General features: G+C 37.7%; 2 protein-coding genes across 4 annotated transcripts in view; one reads left to right on the top strand and one right to left on the bottom strand.

Annotated features, from left to right (window-relative positions):
* Positions 1 to 1112: 1112 nt before the first annotated feature.
* Elp4 (Elongator complex protein 4) lies at positions 1113 to 3290 on the bottom strand. The gene is made up of 6 exons (XM_070299640.1): positions 2867 to 3290; positions 2536 to 2694; positions 2439 to 2474; positions 1726 to 2348; positions 1453 to 1665; positions 1113 to 1368 (listed from the first exon to the last, which is right to left on the bottom strand). Exons 2-6 carry the CDS (start codon positions 2675 to 2677, stop codon positions 1255 to 1257), a joined length of 1128 nt encoding a protein of 375 aa, XP_070155741.1. The 5' UTR covers positions 2678 to 2694; positions 2867 to 3290; the 3' UTR covers positions 1113 to 1254.
* Mam (neurogenic protein mastermind) overlaps positions 3150 to 19982 on the top strand; it is a 165472-nt gene continuing 148639 nt past the window's right edge. For all 3 annotated transcript variants that reach the window (XM_070299632.1, XM_070299631.1, XM_070299630.1), the window contains exon 1: positions 3150 to 6033. In XM_070299632.1, the coding sequence (XP_070155733.1) occupies positions 5557 to 6033 (477 nt within the window). In that variant the 5' untranslated portion in view covers positions 3150 to 5556. The remainder of the gene's footprint in view (positions 6034 to 19982) is intronic.

Below are 19982 nucleotides of genomic sequence, written 5' to 3'. Positions count from 1 at the left end.
GAGGCTTATTCTGGTATTTTAGTTCTCTCTACTTTGTAAGATAGTATTTAAAAATTTTTAATGTTTAACTTGATCTTGTATTAAAAAAAATTGTATGTAAAGTTTGTGTTATATATAGAGAAAAACTAATGGAAATTGTAACGAATCGTTATTTTTTGAGTAATGGTAACGGTAACGAGTTACATATTTTAGAAAAAAGAACGGTAACGGTAACGAGTTACTTTTATAAAGTAACTTTCCCAACCCTGTAAGAAATGCATCTATGCACAGATTTATGTTAAGGCATTTCTGTCTCTGTGTATATAAGAAAGAATATATATGAATGATTTAAAGGAAGTAAATTAGTAATAGAACGTTTATAGAACTTACTGTTATTTTTCTTATCTTCTTATTCCCGTGGTTTAACTTCCGAAGGCACGTTAATCAGATGAGCATCGATTAAATGTTTCATTGAATTATAAAGATTGTTTCTTCCGTAAATATAATTGCAAGACTTGCACGTCATTTGTCCATTTATCATTATGAAATGTTTTGACATCCAATTACGGAGAGCTACCGTTGTATGTTCGGTAACATCATGCATTTCGAGTAAGTGTTTTTTCATAGGAGGCATAATAGTTTTTGATAGAGGAAAACTGCTATCACAAAGTTTACATTTAATATTATCATTTTGTATTATACAAAATTGCTGTTCCCAATTAGCTTCTCTTCCGGCATCACTTTGATAAACTTTATTATGTTGAATCATTACGTGGATTCTAAAATTTTTTGTACTATAAACTTGATAAATTTTATTACAAATGCAGCATTTTGCTTCATATTTGATGCCTTCTAATTTGAAATATTCCCATCCCCAGTCACAGGTTCTCTTTGACATGAAATTCATTTTGTATCACAGATTGTGTGTTACTAAATATAAGAAAAAAACTATTTCGACAAATATACATAAAAGGTAAAAGAGAAAGGTCACGGAAAAACGTACGATTGTTTATGTTTATGTGAATGTAAATATTGATACATATACAACCTATATATAATGAATAATCATTCTGCGGATTATGTATCAAATATTTAAAATAATGATATTAGTAAGAGATGGAAGTTAAAACTTAAATAATTGTGTATATTTTTATAGAGAATATATTAGACGAGAAAATAGAATCAAAATTGTAAAATATAAATCTTTATTCCGATTAAACTAGATATAAATATATATCTTAATTTATCAAATTCAATTTTTTATAAAGTTCAAACTTAGAATTCTAATACGTTTTTATGAGATCCACTCATACATCCAATAGAGGATACTATTGCCTCATCTTGCTCCCGTTGTGTTGTGTCCTCAAATTCAGGTGGCAAATGTAGAACCTGAAGACAAAATAAATAGTATAAAAATTCATATCAATATACCAATATAAAATTTAATCAATTAAAATCATAAACTTGACTAACTTCTATGACAAATTTTTTACGACGTAATTTAAAGGCTAAATCTCTAAATTCTGCACAGCGAGGTGCCAATGTATTTAATGCAGACAATTTTTCAATATGCAAAAGACCATGATAATCTTTGAACAACGGATTGGTCTCTTTGGCAGATCCTGCAAATGATTCTAATCTGACTGCTATGTCCGACATGTGTTCAATTCTCTCAATGACAGCATCCTAGAAAAAAATATATATTATAAAATTGATCACTAATAGAAATTAGTTTTCAAAACTTACAGTGTTGTCAAAATTATTAATTGGAACTGTTATTACACCGACTGCGTACGAATTCCTCAAAAGTGCTCTGAAGCAATATAAGAATTTTAACAAATCTCGATTTGAAGATTTCTCTGTATCAGAAAGCCATAATCTTGATCCCAGAGAATGTATAATAATTCTTAAAATCTTTTTCTTGTCTGTTGTTTCAGAGATAAAATATTGTCCATTATGTAAAGTTTCTTGAATGGTATATAATAAGTCAGTATATGCAGTGTTTTCAAATAGATTATTTTGCCACTGTAGACGATTTTCATACCATTGTTTTATATCTGCTTGTTCTAAAAGATCTTGTTGCATTGGTTTTGTAAGATCATAGTAATGACCAAAAATTTGATTTGCCGTAGGAGACGAGTCTATTACTTTCATGTTTTGATATCGCCAAGCAATTTTCATTTGTTCATCTGCATTATCTACAGTTTTTGTATACAGATCCGAATCGTTTATAACTGCAGGCAATTCTGATACAAATTGGGAGGGTTGGACATCTTGTGAGGCAATTAATATAGGCTGAGATATGACTACTCCTTCTGCCATACAGTATTTTAATGCAGTTTTAGCATAGATACCATACTTGTCTTCTTCTGTAATTTTAATCGCATATATAGCTTATATATAAAATATTTACAAAGTTTATATATAGATTATTTTAAAAGTAATAAACTTATACGCACCAATTAAAAGTATCGAACCAATAGGTAAACCTCCACCTGAAAAAAATAACTAAAATTATAGAAATACGATTATTCAGAAAAAAAAAAAAACACAAACCTATTATATTATCTAATGAAAGTATCCCTGTTGAAATAAGCAACTGTGCATTTCTTATAGACGGCTTTGTGCCTGGTATCACCGGAAATTTAGTTTTAACTTTTGTCGTTTCGGTAATCATCTCTTTTGTGCCTGAAGCCATTTGTATATAAATATTATCTGAAAAATAATTTAACATTTATATATACAGTTTAACCCCCAAAAAATGCTCATTAAATTATATTTTATCCAGAAATACCACAATAATTACATTTTTTATATTAGAAATGTATATCTTTACTAAAAGCATATATGAATATGTATAATAAGTATAAGAAAAATTATTATTCACCTGTCAATATGTATACAGATTATTTTAGGTTACGTTAGGTTAGGTTAAGTTCAGATGTTATAAATATTTTATCGAGATTTTCGCGACCGTTATCCTATAATCGATCGTTATTCAACGTAGTTTTGATATCAGTCAAGTGATGACACCACGTTGAATGAAGACGATCGGCAGTCGACATTTCTAGCGGTTTTCCGCGTCGCCGCCAGAGTGCGATCGCATCGCGGCGGTAGTAATTATGGTTCGCCGTTTGAACGACACATGTACTCGTTCTATCCCTACGCGCAGTTCTGTTAATGGCATCGTACGTTCGATAGAAGCAAGAGCGCCGCACGTTTCGTTGCCGGATGCGATCGCGCGCGAGCATCCATGTGACAGGGACAGGAACAGAAAGTGACAAAGAGAGAATCGTCGAAGCGCGCAGTCAGCCGCGTGGAGAGGCGCGCGCGCGCGCGTGCGTGCGTGCGTGCGTGTGTGCGCGACACGAGTAAAGTTAGGTTATGCAATTGTTGGTACGATCGCTCGCGCGCGGCCGCGTTTGATGCCAACGCTCGATGGTATGTGATTTACATCCGCGATGGTTCGGATCGTGTGTGCGTGTGTGTGTGTGTACCAATGAACGAACATCCGCGCAATGTGCGCGACCAGAATGCGCGACGACGTACGTCGGACTGTACGACGATCGTGTTACGTGAAAAACGAATTTCGCGCGTGTCAACCGGCGCATCGGCTGGACGACGTTCGGTAGCGCGGAAACGACTCTGATAAGTTCCGGAATGTTTCTTGCGAGCAAGCGCGTTCACGGTAGTATTAGCTTCGAAATAACGAGAATGGGATCATCAATTGCGGAGTGCTCGATCTTGGAGTAACAAGGGACAAAAGAAAAAAGAGAGAGAGAGAGAGAGAGAAAACGACATGGAGAGGAAACACGCGAGAAGAGAACGGGACAGCGCGACGAGAAAAAAGATAGATTCCGGAGAAAGGTGAAGAGACGGACTCGTCGTCATTGCTCGCGCGCGCGCGTCGAACTTGAAGCTGCATCTCGTGCGAGTGCGCGCAAGAGGAACTCGGCCGAACGTTGAAACCCGCTCTGTTTCCCTCTCTTTCTTCGCTACTGTCTTCCACGATCATTCGTTCCTTCTCGCTCCGACCTCTCTCCTTGTTGGCGCGCGCGCACGCCCTCTCCCGTCTCCTCTCTCAACCAGCCGTTCGCCGACGTATGTTTCCTTCTCATTCTGTCCGATAGAAGGCGTCTCTCTTTCGCGGTGCCGTTTGACGACCTCTCGCTCCCACCCGCTCTCTTTTCGTCTCTTTCTTCGGACAAGCGGCAGCACGCTGCCCTCGCTCAACTACCTGTTGTGACGTCCAGCGCTCTCGACGCACCGAACAAATCCCCCAGAGTAAATACCTAGCGTCGCGTCGGTGTTTACTCAGTGTGTTTCCTTCGTCTAACGACGATTATTGGACGCGTCGATAAGATCGAGAACGTTGAGATTTTCGTGCGTCGAAAAGCGCGACTGAGTTCACAGTGAAGGAGGGTCCCCGATCGTGCGAAGCCGCGAAAGACTCGTGTGTGTCGCGGTGGCCCCCATCCCTTCCTCCTTCTTACGCCAGCATCTCCGTGACGAGAGCAATACACGCGAGGGGAAGCGAGAAATGGAGAACGAGTGAACGAGAGAGGGACAACACGCGCGCCCGTGAGACGAAGTGGGAAGGAGCGAACGAGAGAAAGGACTCGAGCGGGCTCTTATCGAGAAGTTAGTCGCGCGCGGCGAACCTTCCGTCCCACTGTCGTCAAATCTTCTGTTGCGCGCGTTATCGAGAGTGACAGTTGTGAATCCGATATTTCGAGCGGACTCTGGCGCAATATCCGGACCCCAAGTGACGTGTCTTACACGTGCGTATATGTAATATATATATATATATATATCGTAAACATTTCGCGAAAATATAAATACGAGCGCGCGCATCTGAATTGAATATAGCGCTTGTGTACGCTTAACGCGGCGCTACGAATACAGCCGTGAACGTAGCTGCGCGAAATGTAATTGCTTGATCGAGAAGCGCGGGACGCGATAATCGTGTGTTCGGAGTTTCGAAATAATAGCGGAGGAAGGGGAGCGCACACCGAAGACGACGGAGTTCGGTGAGCGGGCCCCGTGCGACGACGCGCGCACTGTCGCGCGCGCGGTCACGTGGATCGCGAACAAAAGGCGGAACGCGCCGCGTTCATTGACGAGTCGCGTCGACCGCCGCGCGCCGATGGCATCATCGCGTCGCGTTACGCGTATCGCGCGGGAGATTTCGCCGAGTGTGTACGCGTGTGCGGTGACTCTGGAATCTCCGTCTTAACCGTTACATTCGTCACGCCGATGTAAGGGTATCTCTTTCTCATCAAGTAATATTTATACTTTGGCAGCAAGCGCATCGTGTTCTTTCAAAAGGAGTCTCGCGAAGCGACAGAGCGTCGATCTTTCGACCGCGGTCAAGTCCCGGGGGCGCCCCGAGTGCGCGGTTGATACTTCGCGGACCAGATGCTTCCCTGCCGGAAGTCAGGCACGATCGTCGACACGCCAACGGATTGGAGAATGCTAGGCACGCGGACAGCGGTGCAGCCGATGGTAGAGGACGACGACCACCTCGGTGGCTTTAATTGAGAACTGGCTTATCCTGCGGTAGATTTAGGGGGCTGTATGGAGGCCGGGGGGCTCCTGTCCCGTCAGCCCCCGCAAGGCCCCCCCGGCACCATATCCGTGTGCCAGGGCCCGAACGGGCACACCGGCAACGTATCCGGCGCCGGCAACGTTCTCGGCCAATCTGCGATCCACGAGTTGAACGCCGGTCAGCTAGGCATAGCCGGCCAACAGCAGTTGCATCTTCAGCAACAACAGCAACAGCAACAAATGGGCCAAGCACCCGGTATGGGTGAGGTGCTCACCCCGAAGAGGCAGGCGGTCGTGGACCGTTTGCGACGCAGAATCGAAAATTATCGCCGCAGACAGACCGACTGCATCCCCAGGTTCGATCAGAGCTTCAACGGATTGTGCGAGCAGAATACATATGACACCCAGGTGCTGAAGCAGCGTTTCCTAGAGAGCAAGGCAAAGCGGCAGGCCAAGAAGACGGACAAGAAGCAGAACGACTCGATCGGACTCTCCAACGTTCACATGGTAAGTTCTTCGTCTCTTCTTCTCTTCTTCACATTCCCCTCTTCTTCCCTTTTTTTTTTCCGCCCGTCTTTATCGCGTCGGGCAAGCGTAGGTGTGTCTACGCCGCTGTGGGAATTCGAACTTGTTACAAAGTCGGCGGCGTCTCTCCTTCCTTCCCTTCTCTTCCTTCCTTCCTTCCTTCCTTCCTTCTCCGTCCAACTTCCTCACCTTGAAGGTGGAAACGCGCTCTTCACGTCACGCGGTATACGAACGTATCCAATGTATTCAATATACCGTTTATACGCTCGATAAATTCAAATATATTCTCACAAACGTTCTCGCTGCAGTTAAACATTTCTAACAATATTTCAATAATCAAATCATATATTTTTTTTTTTTTTTTCCTCGTAAAAAAATCTCAGACTGCCTCCGACTTTACGGAAACGATTGTACTATTCCCGTCAACCGCCCGTTAATCGAATTTACGAATATCATATTCGAATATTATTCGAGATATACGCGGGTGTATCCCAGTATTGACCGAATTAATGCAAAGCATCGAATCGCGGTCGGTTATCGTATTGTATGCGAACAGTACACGCTTATCGGCTCGGACGATGACAATTGAAGATAAGCAGCTGTGTGACGTTTTCTCCAACGGCGTTGCGTTTTTCAATGCCACGATATTACTCGAGGAATCTATTCTCTAAAAGTTTTGAACCATAAGAAAAAATAATCATACTCGAACCAAGTAACGTATACAAAACATATAGAAATATTTTCTATAGATACATTTTTCTTTTATTATTTTAAAATTTTATACAATACATATTATTTTATACAATAAGATTTATAAAAAAAATACTCCCTTTTTCTTTTTTCTGTCAAAATTTTACCGATGCGTTTAAGACGAAATTTAATTTTTTTTTTAAATAATTTTACTTATTTCTAAGAAACAATAATTACTTGTAGTGTACTTCGTGCAAGCGTATAATTGAATAGAAAACTAGTTTATGCTAGAGATGGAATAAAATGCGACTTGGGAATATTTTTATTTGACCGTGCCAATTAATCGCGCGCTTCTACCGCGCTTCATCGAGTAAATCAATGAATTTGACGTGGCGTTGAAATCGAGACGGAACAGGTGGACACGTGGATTTGTTAAGGTCGTAGGTCGCGCCCGCGCTAGTTACCCGTAGGCGTTCGATTCGAGACGTCCCTGTGTTAACCTTGGCTTTACGTCAATGCAGGGGCGTTCTTACGATCCTTGGTACGCGTAACATCATTGTCACGAACGTTCGCGCAAAATGTTTACGCAGAGACCTTCGCATGCCACGTGCAAATATCGTTTCGTTCTGTAAAAAGAAGCGAATATTTCCGTCAGCTCGATTAAATAACGAATGTCGTTGGATATGTGAAATACTCGTCGATTTAATTATCTCTCTTATCAAATCATCTTATCAAAATTATTATTGAAACTGAAAAGAAATTATATTTTTTTTTTTTTTTTTTCGAGAAAAACAATCAAGGCTAGATAGTTTTAAACACAATATAATAGGATAAAATTATAGCTCAAAGATTAACGGGTATTAAATCATGGTTCGAAATTATTAAAAATGTAAATATATAGTTGCGTGCGATTAATTTATATACAGGGTGTCCCATTTTAAAGGACCCAGTCAAATATCTCAGAAATACTGCGTTAAATTGAAAAATGTTTCAAACAAAAGTTGTGTGGCTTCAAGGGGGCCATAAGATGGTGACAATGATTTGACCTTGGAAAATCATTTGAAGGTCAACTTTAAAATCTTAAATGGAAACCCCCATTTTTTATCTAGTATTCTTGTAGCTGACATCGAGAGCTTTCCAAAACACTATAATAAAGTATTTTTTTTTTATTAAGTACTTTTTGAGTTATTTTATATTTTAATCCGACATATTTTGATATAAAAAATTAAATATCTCGTAAAATATTTAGTTTTTGATAATCTTACCGTAATACTTCTATGTACAGAATAATGAGACAAATCAATTAGTATAAAAAAAAAATTGTTTTTAAGAAAATTATTTACAATATATTTTTTTAAACAATTATTTGTTTTTTTTTGACACTAATTAATTTGTCTTATTATTCTGTACATAGAAATAATACGGTAAAATTATCGAAAACTGAATATTTTATGAAATATTTTATTTTTTATATCAAAATATGTCAGATTAAATGATAAAATAACTCAAAAAGTACTGAATAAAAAAAATACTTTATTATAGTGTTTTGGAAAGCTCTCGATGTCAGCTACAAGAATACTAAATAAATAATGGGGATTTCCATTTAAGATTTTAAAGTTGACCTTCACATGACCTTCAAATGATTTTCCAAGGTCAAATCATTGTCACCATCTTATGGCCCCCTTGAAGCCACACAACTTTTGTTTGAAACATTTTTCGATTTAACGCAGTATTTCTGAGATATTTGAGTGGGTCCTTTAAAATGGGACACCCTGTAGTATGTGACTGAAAGACTGACGTAATAAATTTACACGTTTTTCACGATACGTCGACTCGACTGAAATTATCTTAAAATTTAATATAAAATAATTTGTTAAAAGCGAAACTAACAAGACAAAGATATGATGGAACAGATTTTGTTTTGTTTGCCATAACTATTACGTTGTCAACGTACCCGAGCGTGTAATATTAAGTAATACGTAAACGTGAACGTCATCGGGGTGCACTTTATAAATGTCGCGTGCAAAGATGAACGATAACAACTTCCCCGCATATCGGATGACGTTGGATCATCGATGTGTGTTGTACGTGTGTAATGTGACGTGTACACGCCAGTTCTATACGAATCGTCAGCTATAAAGGTGATAGGTAACATACTCGCGTCATACGAAATTGTTATCAAGTTGATATAATTAACTCGCATAATCTGAAAGATTCAACGTGATATATAAAAGGCGGAAATATCTGGAGCGTTTATCAATGAACCGGATTAATGGAAATTCGAAATCGTAGCTCGCAAAAATTTGCATCCTTCGTAATTTTATTATGTTCACATGTTTATGTAATTTTTAACATTTCTTACAATGTATTTTATATTTATTTCTTACAATTAATGAAGTAATTAAACTTTATAAAGGAGATACAACGATTGTTTCAAAGTTGTCTATAAAAGACGATTCCCTTCCTTTGTTGCTTAATAAGAAACTGAGAACTTAACATTTCATCGGAATTTGTTAAATGTTTCACATATACAGGGTGTCAGATTTTGAAGGACCCACTCAAATATCTCCGAAACACTGCGTTAAATCGAAAAATGTTTCAAACAAAAGTTGTGTGGCTTCGAGGGGGCCATAAGATAGTGACAATGATTTGACCTTGGAAAATCATTTGAAGGTCATGTGAAGGTCAACTTTAAAATCTTAAATGGAAACCCCCATTTTTTATTTAGCATTCTTGTAGCTGACATCGAGAGCTTTCCAAAACACTATAATAAAGTATTTTTTTTATTCGGTACTTTTTGAGTTATTTTATATTTTAATCTGACATATTTTGATATAAAAAATAAAATATTTCGTAAAATATTCAGTTTTCGATAATTTTACCGAAATACTTCTATGTACAGAATAATAAGACAAATTAATTAGTGCCAAAAAAAAAAACAAATAATTGTTTAAAAAAATACATTGTAAATAATTTTCTTAAAAACAATTTTTTTTTATACTAATTGATTTGTCTCATTATTCTGTACATAGAAGTATTACTGTAAGATTATCAAAAACTAAATATTTTACGAGATATTTAATTTTTTATATCAAAATATGTCAGATTAAAATATAAAATAACTCAAAAAGTACTTCATGAAAAAATACTTTATTATAATGTTTTGGAAAGCTCTCGATGTCAGCTATAAGAATACTAAATAAATAATGGGGGTTTCCATTTAAGATTTTAAAGTTGACCTTCACATGGCCTTCAAATGATTTTCCAAGGTCAAATAATTGTCACCATCTTATGGCCCCCTTGAAGCCACACAACTTTTGTTTGAAACATTTTTCGATTTAACGCAGTGTTTCTGAGATATTTGAGCGGGTCCTTTAAAATGGGACACCCTGTATATCACCTAGTATTTTAGAACGACTTTAATAAAATCAAATTGATTATAAAAAGCCGATTACTCGTCGATAATCGCGCGCGTACTCGCGCGATTCGTCTCTTTTCTTCTAATTTTTTTCTTCCTTCTCATCTTCCTTCGCCCGACTCTAGGCTCGAGTACGCGCGCGTCTTCGAGTCGCGATGCGTATTGCGTATACATGCGTGTCCCGCGTTCCGCTCATTCATAACGCGCCGCGAACAATGGCGGGGCCACCGCGAGATACGGGGGAAAGCTATGGGAATCGCGATTTCCGCCGAGAAGCTAACTATGATAAACCGGATCTAGAAGCGTCTCCCTTTCGGCATCGCCGCTCGATTCTCGTGTCCCAATTTATATATCGAACGTACAAAACGATCGGGGCGCGTATTATGTAAAAGATTAGCTATCGATATTTCTATACATGATAATATCAGATTTAGCGAAACGATTATTTGCGCGATAATAAGGTTAATAATAGATGATTATAAAATAAATTTAAATTGTTTTGAGGGAATTTTTATTCGAAAATCAAAGCCATCTTTTGAGTCTCTTGAATAAACTTTTCTCTATGTGTATATCTTTTTTATAATATTGTAGAGAATGTTACAACAAATAATGGTTACTCGAGGTATTACTTTTAATCGTGTAAGAATAGAGAAGTAATATGCAAGTAAATATTATTGCGGAATTATCATCATTTATAACTCGCAACAAGTTCAAAACATTTTCCATCTCGATAATTTTTATCACAATACTGTCTATATATAAGATTACAGTTCCATAGAATTTTACTCTCATCGAGTTATTAATAATATATTGATTTTATCAGAGTTCAAACAACAAACCATATTGCGACAAGGAATTATCGTGCATTGAAAAATTCAGATAATATTGAGAAGAAAATCATCGATAGAATTTAAACAGTATCGTTTAATCTCTGATTCTCTGTGACATTGGTAGGAATTTATCAAGTTTAAATAAGATTTGACTTACGTGAGCGAAACAATATGTGACAATATCATTAAATTTATTTCAATATTCTCTACAATAGTATAAAAAGAAAATTGCACGGTTCTCTCTCCGATTTTTTTTTTCCAGCAACAAGATCGGTTCTTAACGCGCGCGACACGTATATGGAATCGTTTTGGCCGCTGTTTGTTCTTATTCAAAGCCGTCCGGTGCTACGAATGACACGTGTCAGAGGGAGCCGTGGCTCGCGACACGAAGAAGGATGCCACTCCGACTAGATCGCCAGTGATGCTCAATCGGCGATTGTATCGGGGACTCTATCCCGCAATCGGTGCACACGAGAAACTCGAGGTTATTTGTTCGCGTTCATTCTTATCTGACGCTACCTCGGCGAGTGAGTCAATCACTTGCTGAACGGCGAACGAGACCGTCGAGATCAGTTGCAGCAGCGACACTCATCTTGTCGAATGGCGACATTGTTGTTTTGATCAAGACTCTTTCACCTTGAAAGTGCTCAACTGATACCGTTCCGATTTATAAGATATACTTGTTTTTACCATCAAAAAGAAGGAAGGATATTTAATCGAATATTTTAATTTATGTAATTTTGATAATTTATATTTAATCAAATAATTTTTTTTATTCTCACATAATGCAAATTATTTTTCACATTTTTATCTTATCGTATGCCTAGAATCTTTGTGGATAATTAGTAGATAAAGAAATCTCTTAATCTTTTAATTTTATTAAATGTTAAACTCCTTCTCTCATAGCTTTCTTTCTTTTTATATATATATATATATATATATATATATATATATATATATATATATATATAAGCTCTCTTGTGTCAAATGAATATGTTTAATATTCAGATAATATAAAAATGTAAAGAGACTAAAATTGCGATTGTTTTCTTCTGTATTTGATTTTCGGATATTTGAACCGAAAAAGATTTCTCCGATGGTGCTTGCTGTTATTTTATCTATCGAATTTGCTTGTTATTATTAAAAGAACTATAAGAAATAGATGTTGCAGGGTTCGAAACGACTGCAAAATCGCCGCGTCTCGTTCGTCTAACATTACGGACCAATAGCGAAAGATCTTACCGACGAAATAGATAATAATTTGTCAGAACCAAAAAAATTTTTATTAGCCGTTGCACACGCGTCCGCTCATTATCCTTTCCCATCGAAAATGTTTCCCTTCGAGTCGATCGAGAGAACTTAACATTCGTTTCAGCATAGTCATTATGCTAGCCCGACAACTCTCATTACAACCCATTAGCCGGACGCCCACCGACGATTTAGGACACCGTATAGGCATCTCGGTCACTCGTCTCCGAGCATCGGTTTATAAGAATCGGATTTATTTCTCCGTTTTGCTCGAATCTATCATGTGACCGCTAAATGCTAGGCGGGGGCCTATCCTTTTACACACGTAGGATAGTCTCAAGGATATCTCGCGTCCGGCTTTAAATTCTTCGTCTGCTGAGAGAGAAGGACACGAATCCTTTAATCCGGGATTTCCTTAATTTAAAATCCAGGATTATTTTATTAGCAAATTAAGAGTTTTGTTCGACAAACCAAATTTATTAAATTATTTGTCTCTAACCAAATTAATTCGTAACAGAAATGAAAATCGAGATAGATGATGGACTATTCTATACTGGGTGGCCCATTTTAATCCATCCAGTCGAATATCTCAAAAACCAAGCCCGGGAGAGAAAAATGTTTCAGACAAAAGTTGTTTGGTTTCGAGGGGGCCATAAGATGGTACCATTGGTTTGACCTTGAAAAATCATTCGAGGGTCATGTGAAGGTCAACTTTAAAATCTTAAATGAAAATCCCCATTTTTTATTTAGTATTCTTGTAGCTTATCTCGAGAGCTTTCCAAAACACTATAATAAAGTATTTTTTCATCAAGTACTTTTTGAGTTATTTTATATTTTAATCTGACATATTTTGATATAAAAAATAAAATATTTCGTAAAATATTCAGTTTTCGATAATCTTACCGTAATACTTTTATGTACAGAATAACGAGATAAATTGATTGGTATAAAAAAATAATTGTTTTTAAGAAAATTATTTACAATGTATTTTTCAAAATAATTTTTTTTTTTTTTTTTTTTTTTTTGGGCACTGATTGATTTGTCTCATTATTTTAATTACTTACTTTTAATTAAAAACGAGAATCAACGAACATCGTAATCACATTCGACGTAATACTTCTGTTCACTCTGTTATTACTGACCACAGATTACAATTTGATCATGATTTTAAGTGGAACGATGTTAAAATATTGGATAGTCAACCGTATTATAATAAACGTTTGATGTCTGAAATGATTTTTATAAAAAGACAAAATAATAGTTTAAATCTACAAACTGATACGGATTGCCTGCATGAGGTGTATGTCAATACGATAGACATGCTCCCGAAATTATGACCTTCGGTTCCTATATTTATATACAACACTCTAGACACATTACAGACATTATATTCATGTGTTTTCGTTTTGCTCTTTAAATCTATCATTATCGTTTGCACTCGTATATATTGAGCATGTGATTTACGTTTTAATTTGTGACATGTAATAAGCGATATCTGGTGACAATGAGGAATAAGAATCCATCTCTTTGTGAGTTCTTTAATTGTTCTTTGTAGGTTCGGTCTCTAATAGGCTTTATGTTGCCGTATTTACTTCTTTACTACGAACATTGAAGAACACAGCCTACAGATGACATGTATAGTTTAATTTTAAACGTGACTTCGACATACTCTGCATTTGTACCGCACAACTTTATAGCGTTAATTGCATTAATTGCTTTGTAAACAATTGTAACGGGTGTATATCTTTTTATATATATATATATTTTTTTTTTGCGCTGAAGAGGATCCAAAAATGGATCGAAACGTTCGCTAGATTTTATATCTTAATAAACTAAATTCGCACTTGATTTTCTGTGCTGGTTTCTTAGCCTTTTCCCCATTTCGTTTTAACATTACTAGAACCTTCACACATATAATTCTATTTCAAACAACTTTTGTCTGAAACATTTTTCTCTTCCGGGCTTGGTTTTTGAGAGACTGGATGGATTAAAATGGGCCACCCAGTATATTTGAACTATTTTATGCGAAAAATTTTATATACGAAATCGAGACGATATGCACACGATCGTGAAAGGAGAAGATGATTCTGTCACGAGGACGACGAAAAAAAAAAAAAAACAAATAGAAAGAGACCATCCGGACTTTTGTTCCACCTACGAGCGCATCTCCGCGAAATCGGTACCGTCGCAACCTTGGACGACAAGTTGATAGGACATAACGATGACAAAAAAAAAAGGGGGGGGGGCAGAAGTGGTATAAGTATCCGATGATGCTACGTTTCTCTATGTGAACGATTTGCATCGCGCGTCCTCATGCATGAGCACGAATAAAACAGCGATTCGCAGCGATTCTCATCGAGTTATACGCGGGCGATGACGAACGAAATTTCGTGAAATGCCATTCATAAGATGACTAAGCCGCATGTCGCCGATAATTCGCTCGCTGTTGCATCCTGACATTTAATTCCCAGATGCACAGGGATCACACGAGGGATCTAGAAATTAGGCTCTTATCTCTTTCGATATCAAATAAAATATTCAACATTTAATATTTTTTATTATAGGCCAATATATGATTATTTTTAATTTTCAACATAATTGATTAAAATCCAAATATTCGTTGAATTTCGTTTATTATCACTTTTTATTATACATCGCACATAATATATTTAGTATTGTGAAAGTTTTGGAAATTTTTATTCAACGAATAAGTTTTGTTGATAGGAATGATAACGGCTTCGCTTCGTTAAAACTTCGATAAAAAGCCTCGAGTCGCCGTCACAGCGACTCGCTGAAGCGTTATCTTTGTGAAATGCAGATTGCCTTGTATTCGATTCGCAGAAATTTCAAGGCTACATCGGCCAACGCGATGTTTGCCCGATAATCGGAATTGTGTATGCGCGCGAGCTTGCCAATAGCGTTCAAGGAAGCGCTTCCAGAAGACACAAATTATTGGCAGAAGACACACAGAGATCCGCTTTGTCGAGCGAAGTTCGAGGAGGCGTCTCGAGAATTTACAAATTATCGCGTATCCATAGATAAAACTTTACTTTCAGAGTGGCTACTTTGAAGTATCAGCCAGCGTTATCAGTGTTATTATGACAGTTATCGGCACCGTCGATATATAATCGAAAATGTTTGTCATGGAACGTACGCGTGTAACCTTCTGTAAAATCTCACAAAGTTGTCTCGCAAGAAGCGCGTATAATTACATTTAAACTATAACTTATATTCATAATAGCCGCTTTAAGCGTGATAGTGACATTGCGCTAATTATTGTCTTTGAATATCGTGAACTGCCAGTGAGAGAGAAAGAGAGGGAGACCGCGACACTTTGCAGTTTCGAATATTTCGTCAGAAAATAAAATAAAAATATGCATCGAGCTCATCATTAACTCGTTAGATTCCGCGTACGAGAATAATGATATTTTTGTCATAATTACCAGGTATATAAATATGAAACCGGAATTTGCCCATTCATGGCCCTAGCTGTCAATGTAGTTACCGTCAAACCGCGTCATTGGCGCCATTTTCTTGTTTTGACATCTGATAAAGATTTTCAACTCACAACAATACAAGTTTCATACAACAGCATAGTTTTTAATAGCGTTGAACATGTCGAATTTTGTGTCTGGAAACTACGATTTGCGGACAGCATTGATCTTCTGTTACCATTTGAAGAAAACTGCTGCAGAATCGCATCGAATGCTTGTCGAAGCTTACGGTGAGCATGCTCTTGGTAAATCACAGTGCTTTGAGTGGTTTAAAAAATTCAAAAGTGGCGATTTTGACGTGAGAAACGAAGAACGTGCAAGACCACCGAAAAAGTTTGAAGACAGCGAATTGCAAACATTGTTGGATGAGGATGACGCTCAAACGCAACAACAACTCGATTTGAATCAAGCTTTGCGTGAAAGACGACCAGAATATCAAAAAAGGCAACGCAAAGTGATTTTGCTTCATGATAATACACCATCGCACACAACAAAACCGGTCAAGGAAACGATTGAGGCGTTTAGTTGGGAAATACTTTCGCATGCGGCTTACTCACCAGACTTGGCTCCATCCGATTACTACTTATTTGCATCGATGGGACACACGCTTGCTGAGCAGCGCTTCGCTTCTTACGAAAATGTACGAAAATGGCTCGATGACTAGTTTGCCTCAAAGGAGCAACAGTTTTTTTTGGCGTGGCATCCACAATTTGTCAGAGAGATGGGAAAAATGTATAGCTAGCAATGGGCAATACTTGGAATAAAATATTTTTCATCATTTTCATACAATAAACGTGTATTTTCTATACAAAAATTCCGGTTTCATATTTATATACCTGATATTAATATGTGAAAAATTATCTCATAACTTTTAACGTTGGATCATCGCACATACTTGAAGAAATTATTTATATGCAACAATTCTCCTCTTTCTTTTCGAAACGCGAATGAAAGAGTCGACGTGGATGCGAACGGAACTACAGAGTCGAGACAGATGTTTCCGATTTTCCTTTTATCGTTTTAATGAGAGAGCAGGGGCAGGGGGGGGGGGTGTCAGTTCGGCGCGTCTCGCTGGATTCGGGATATGCCGATGCAACGTTACGCGTATGAGATACGTAACCGGGGACCTCCTCGGAACGCTTTGGGGAACGGTTGGAATTCGTGGTCGTGTGTTCCGACCACCCAAGCGGTGAGTTCCGCCGGACATGCCGGTCGCGTCTTTCGGAACGAGTCGAACGCAGTATTGCCTCGGCTTGATTATGTTTACGAGCGAATCGCGCGAGCGTGGTTATAATCACGTTTACCACGCAGCCGTTCGGTCCGGCGATCTTTCGGTGAAACCGTACGCACGTTGGCTATCGTCCCAGGTAAGGGGGAAGAGTACGTCGTAAAACGAGGCATAGCAGCTAACCCTTTATTGTTATGTGGTTAAGCCGTAAATTTATTTCAAGATATTTAGAAAAAGCATTCTCTACAGATGTTGTTTACGATTAATGAGAAATAATGTTTTTTTCTCGCAAAATTTACAATCAATGTTTCCTTTTCGAAAATACAGCGAGGAAAATTGTCAGCGATATTATATGCTATATATGGGCGCATTGTTCTTCGTTTTGCGCACATTCGTTTTAGAGAATGAAAAATAGATCGCGATGACGGTTCCTATAATATAAAATAGAATACGGATGGGACCATTTTCTCGAAGAAGATTTTCCACCGTGACCAAAGTGCAAGACACAAAAGCCTCGAAATGCATCCGCCGTTCCGAGAATTGCTCGTCTCGCGTGGACGCTTGTCGGGTCATTGGCGAGATCTCGAAAACGAGCGCGTTCGTATAGTGCGTGCGTGCGTGCGTGCGAGGGTTCGGGCTTCTCTCGTTCGTACATGTGTGAGCGTTTGTCCGATGATCGTCGAATGAGCGACGAGTCGCTCTATCTTTCTCTCGGCTGGGTGGCCTCTCCTTGCCACACAATAAACACGGGAGCAAATCCCTCGCCGATGAAACACGGACCGGTGAACGTCGGGGTCCCGAAAATGCGTGTCTCTCTACGGGTGCGAAATACAAGCGGACACACGCGTCGAGACCGGCAGCCAGCGATGTTTGCGCGTCGCGTCGACCGGTCGAATCGTAATCGCTCGCCAAGACGTTTGCCCCTTTACGGCCGCGCTCCGACAAGACGGAGGGTGTTACATTCCGGACGTATGACGCATACGGCTTCGGGCGATCCCTTTTCTACGACCTTGAAAAACGTGTATCATCGTCCATTTTAACGCCGTTCGATTTCGACTAACCGACGTTTAACGGTTCCTTTACGATGTCGTTTACGATATCCATGCAGCTTGAAATCGATTCTCGTCTCGGACACTCTAGAAGAATTGCTTAATTGTTTAAAAAAATACATTGTAAATAATTTTCTTAAAAACTTTTTTTTTTTTTTTTTTTTTTATATACTAATTGATTTGTCTCATTATTCTGTACATAGAAGTATTACGGTAAGATTATCAAAAACTAAATATTTTACGAGATATTTAATTTTTTATATCAAAATATGTCAGATTAAAATATAAAATAACTCAAAAAGTAGTTAATAAAAAAAAAATACTTTATTATAGTGTTTTGGAAAGCTCTCGATGTCAGCTACAAGAATACTAGATAAAAAATGGGGGTTTCCATTTAAGATTTTAAAGTTGACCTTCACATGACCTTCGAATGATTTTCCAAGGTCAAATCATTGTCACCATCTTATGGCCCTCTTGAAGCCACACAACTTTTGTTTCAAACATTTTTCGATTTAACGCAGTGTTTCTGAGATATTTGAGTGGGTCCTTTAAAATGGGACACCCTGTATACGCAACTATCGTGATTTGGAAAAAAAAATGCAGATATTATTTATTTGTGTACTACTGCTACGATGGTCGAAATTCTAGTCGCAAGTGAAAAGGGGAGAAAAAATATTGCCACTTTATAGACACACGCCCGGGAGAGCGCGTTAACGTGTCGGTCCATTCTCCGAGATCGTATATGAAGAAAATAAATGTTCCACAATAAAGGATCGCTGCGCGCTGCGCAACCGACGTGCAACAATTTATCGCGCCAGGTGCGCCGCGACTTCTATCGCTCGCGACTTTCATTACCGCCCCTAGTGACGTGCGTTTTAATGGCAAAAAAATATGAAATCCATCGCGCGCGTCGGCATGACGAAACGCGTTACGCGTAGACGAAGTTACGGATACGCCGGCGATAATGCAACGACGTTGATGGCCGTGCAGGATATATATTGTATGTATGGTACATATATATGTACGTCGCGAAAACATTTAACTTTAATTAGAAATCTTCTAACTCGACAATCGTGAAACCGGATCCGAGAAAAGAATACACGCGAAATGTTAGATACTCCGCTGCAAATTTTTCTCTTCATCAAACATTTTATTGCAGAGTTCGTGAAATGATCAATACCGAATATTTAGACAGGGTTGGGAAAGTTACTTTATAAAAGTAACTCGTTACCGTTACTCGTTACTAATTTTAAAAAGTAACTCGTTACCGTTACAGTTACTAAAAAGTAACGAGTCGTTACAATTTCCGTTACTTTTTTACAATACAAACTAATAAATTATTTTGCATAAGAAAAACTTTTAAAAATTTGTAAGCAAGATTTCATTCAAGGTTTATTACAAAATAAATGATTAAATTTTATCGAAATTCTTTATTAATTTTTAATAAAATTTGTTGCTCCATAGTATCATCATTTAAATGCCCTCTTTGTGGTGTTAATACAGAGCCACCGATGCTAAACATCTTTCTACAGATGCACTGCTTGGTAGAGCTGTATTATATTTAATAAAAAGTTTTTTAAGTTTTGGATAGTCGTTTAACATTTCTATATTACAATTATTTGATTTTAAAAACCGTTGCAATTCTTCTTGTTCAGATTCATTTTGCACCGTTTTTTGCTCAAAAATGAAAAAATCATCGTGATCGTCAGATTTACCAGCTTTTGAAGAATTTTCAGTCGATCGGATTCCCAATAAAACCTCCAAGTAATTTTCAGCACGTTTTCTTTTTTCTCCGGTTAACCAGTTTAACTTAAATTTTGGATGTAAACATGCTGCTATTATTAATTCTTTTGTTTCAAATATTGTAAGAAATCTAAAATCAAATATAGTAAATTAAGCGATATTGTTTGTTTTATTGAAATTAATACTTTTGAATCAATAGTTTAAAATAAAATAATATTTTTCAATTAAATC

This window comes from Polyergus mexicanus, unplaced genomic scaffold, assembly GCF_030449975.1.
Source record: "Polyergus mexicanus isolate NDT 795.1 unplaced genomic scaffold, iyPolMexi1.0 SCAF_7, whole genome shotgun sequence".
Taxonomy (NCBI): domain Eukaryota; kingdom Metazoa; phylum Arthropoda; class Insecta; order Hymenoptera; family Formicidae; genus Polyergus; species Polyergus mexicanus.
Note: the sequence above shows the minus strand (reverse complement) of the source record. Positions and strands in the feature narration are given on the sequence as shown.

What these genes read in the sequence shown, in the direction of transcription:
- Elp4 (XM_070299640.1), bottom strand. Translation starts at nt 2,677, where the DNA reads ATGGCTTCAGGCACAAAAGAGATGATTACCGAAACGACAAAAGTTAAA. An exon ending in TTCATTAGATAATATAATAG is followed by an intron (nt 2,475 to 2,535) that starts GTTTGTGTTTTT and finishes TATTTTTTTCAG; the next exon opens with GTGGAGGTTTACCTATTGGT. An exon ending in GTAAAAAATTTGTCATAGAA is followed by an intron (nt 1,369 to 1,452) that starts GTTAGTCAAGTT and finishes TTTTGTCTTCAG; the next exon opens with GTTCTACATTTGCCACCTGA.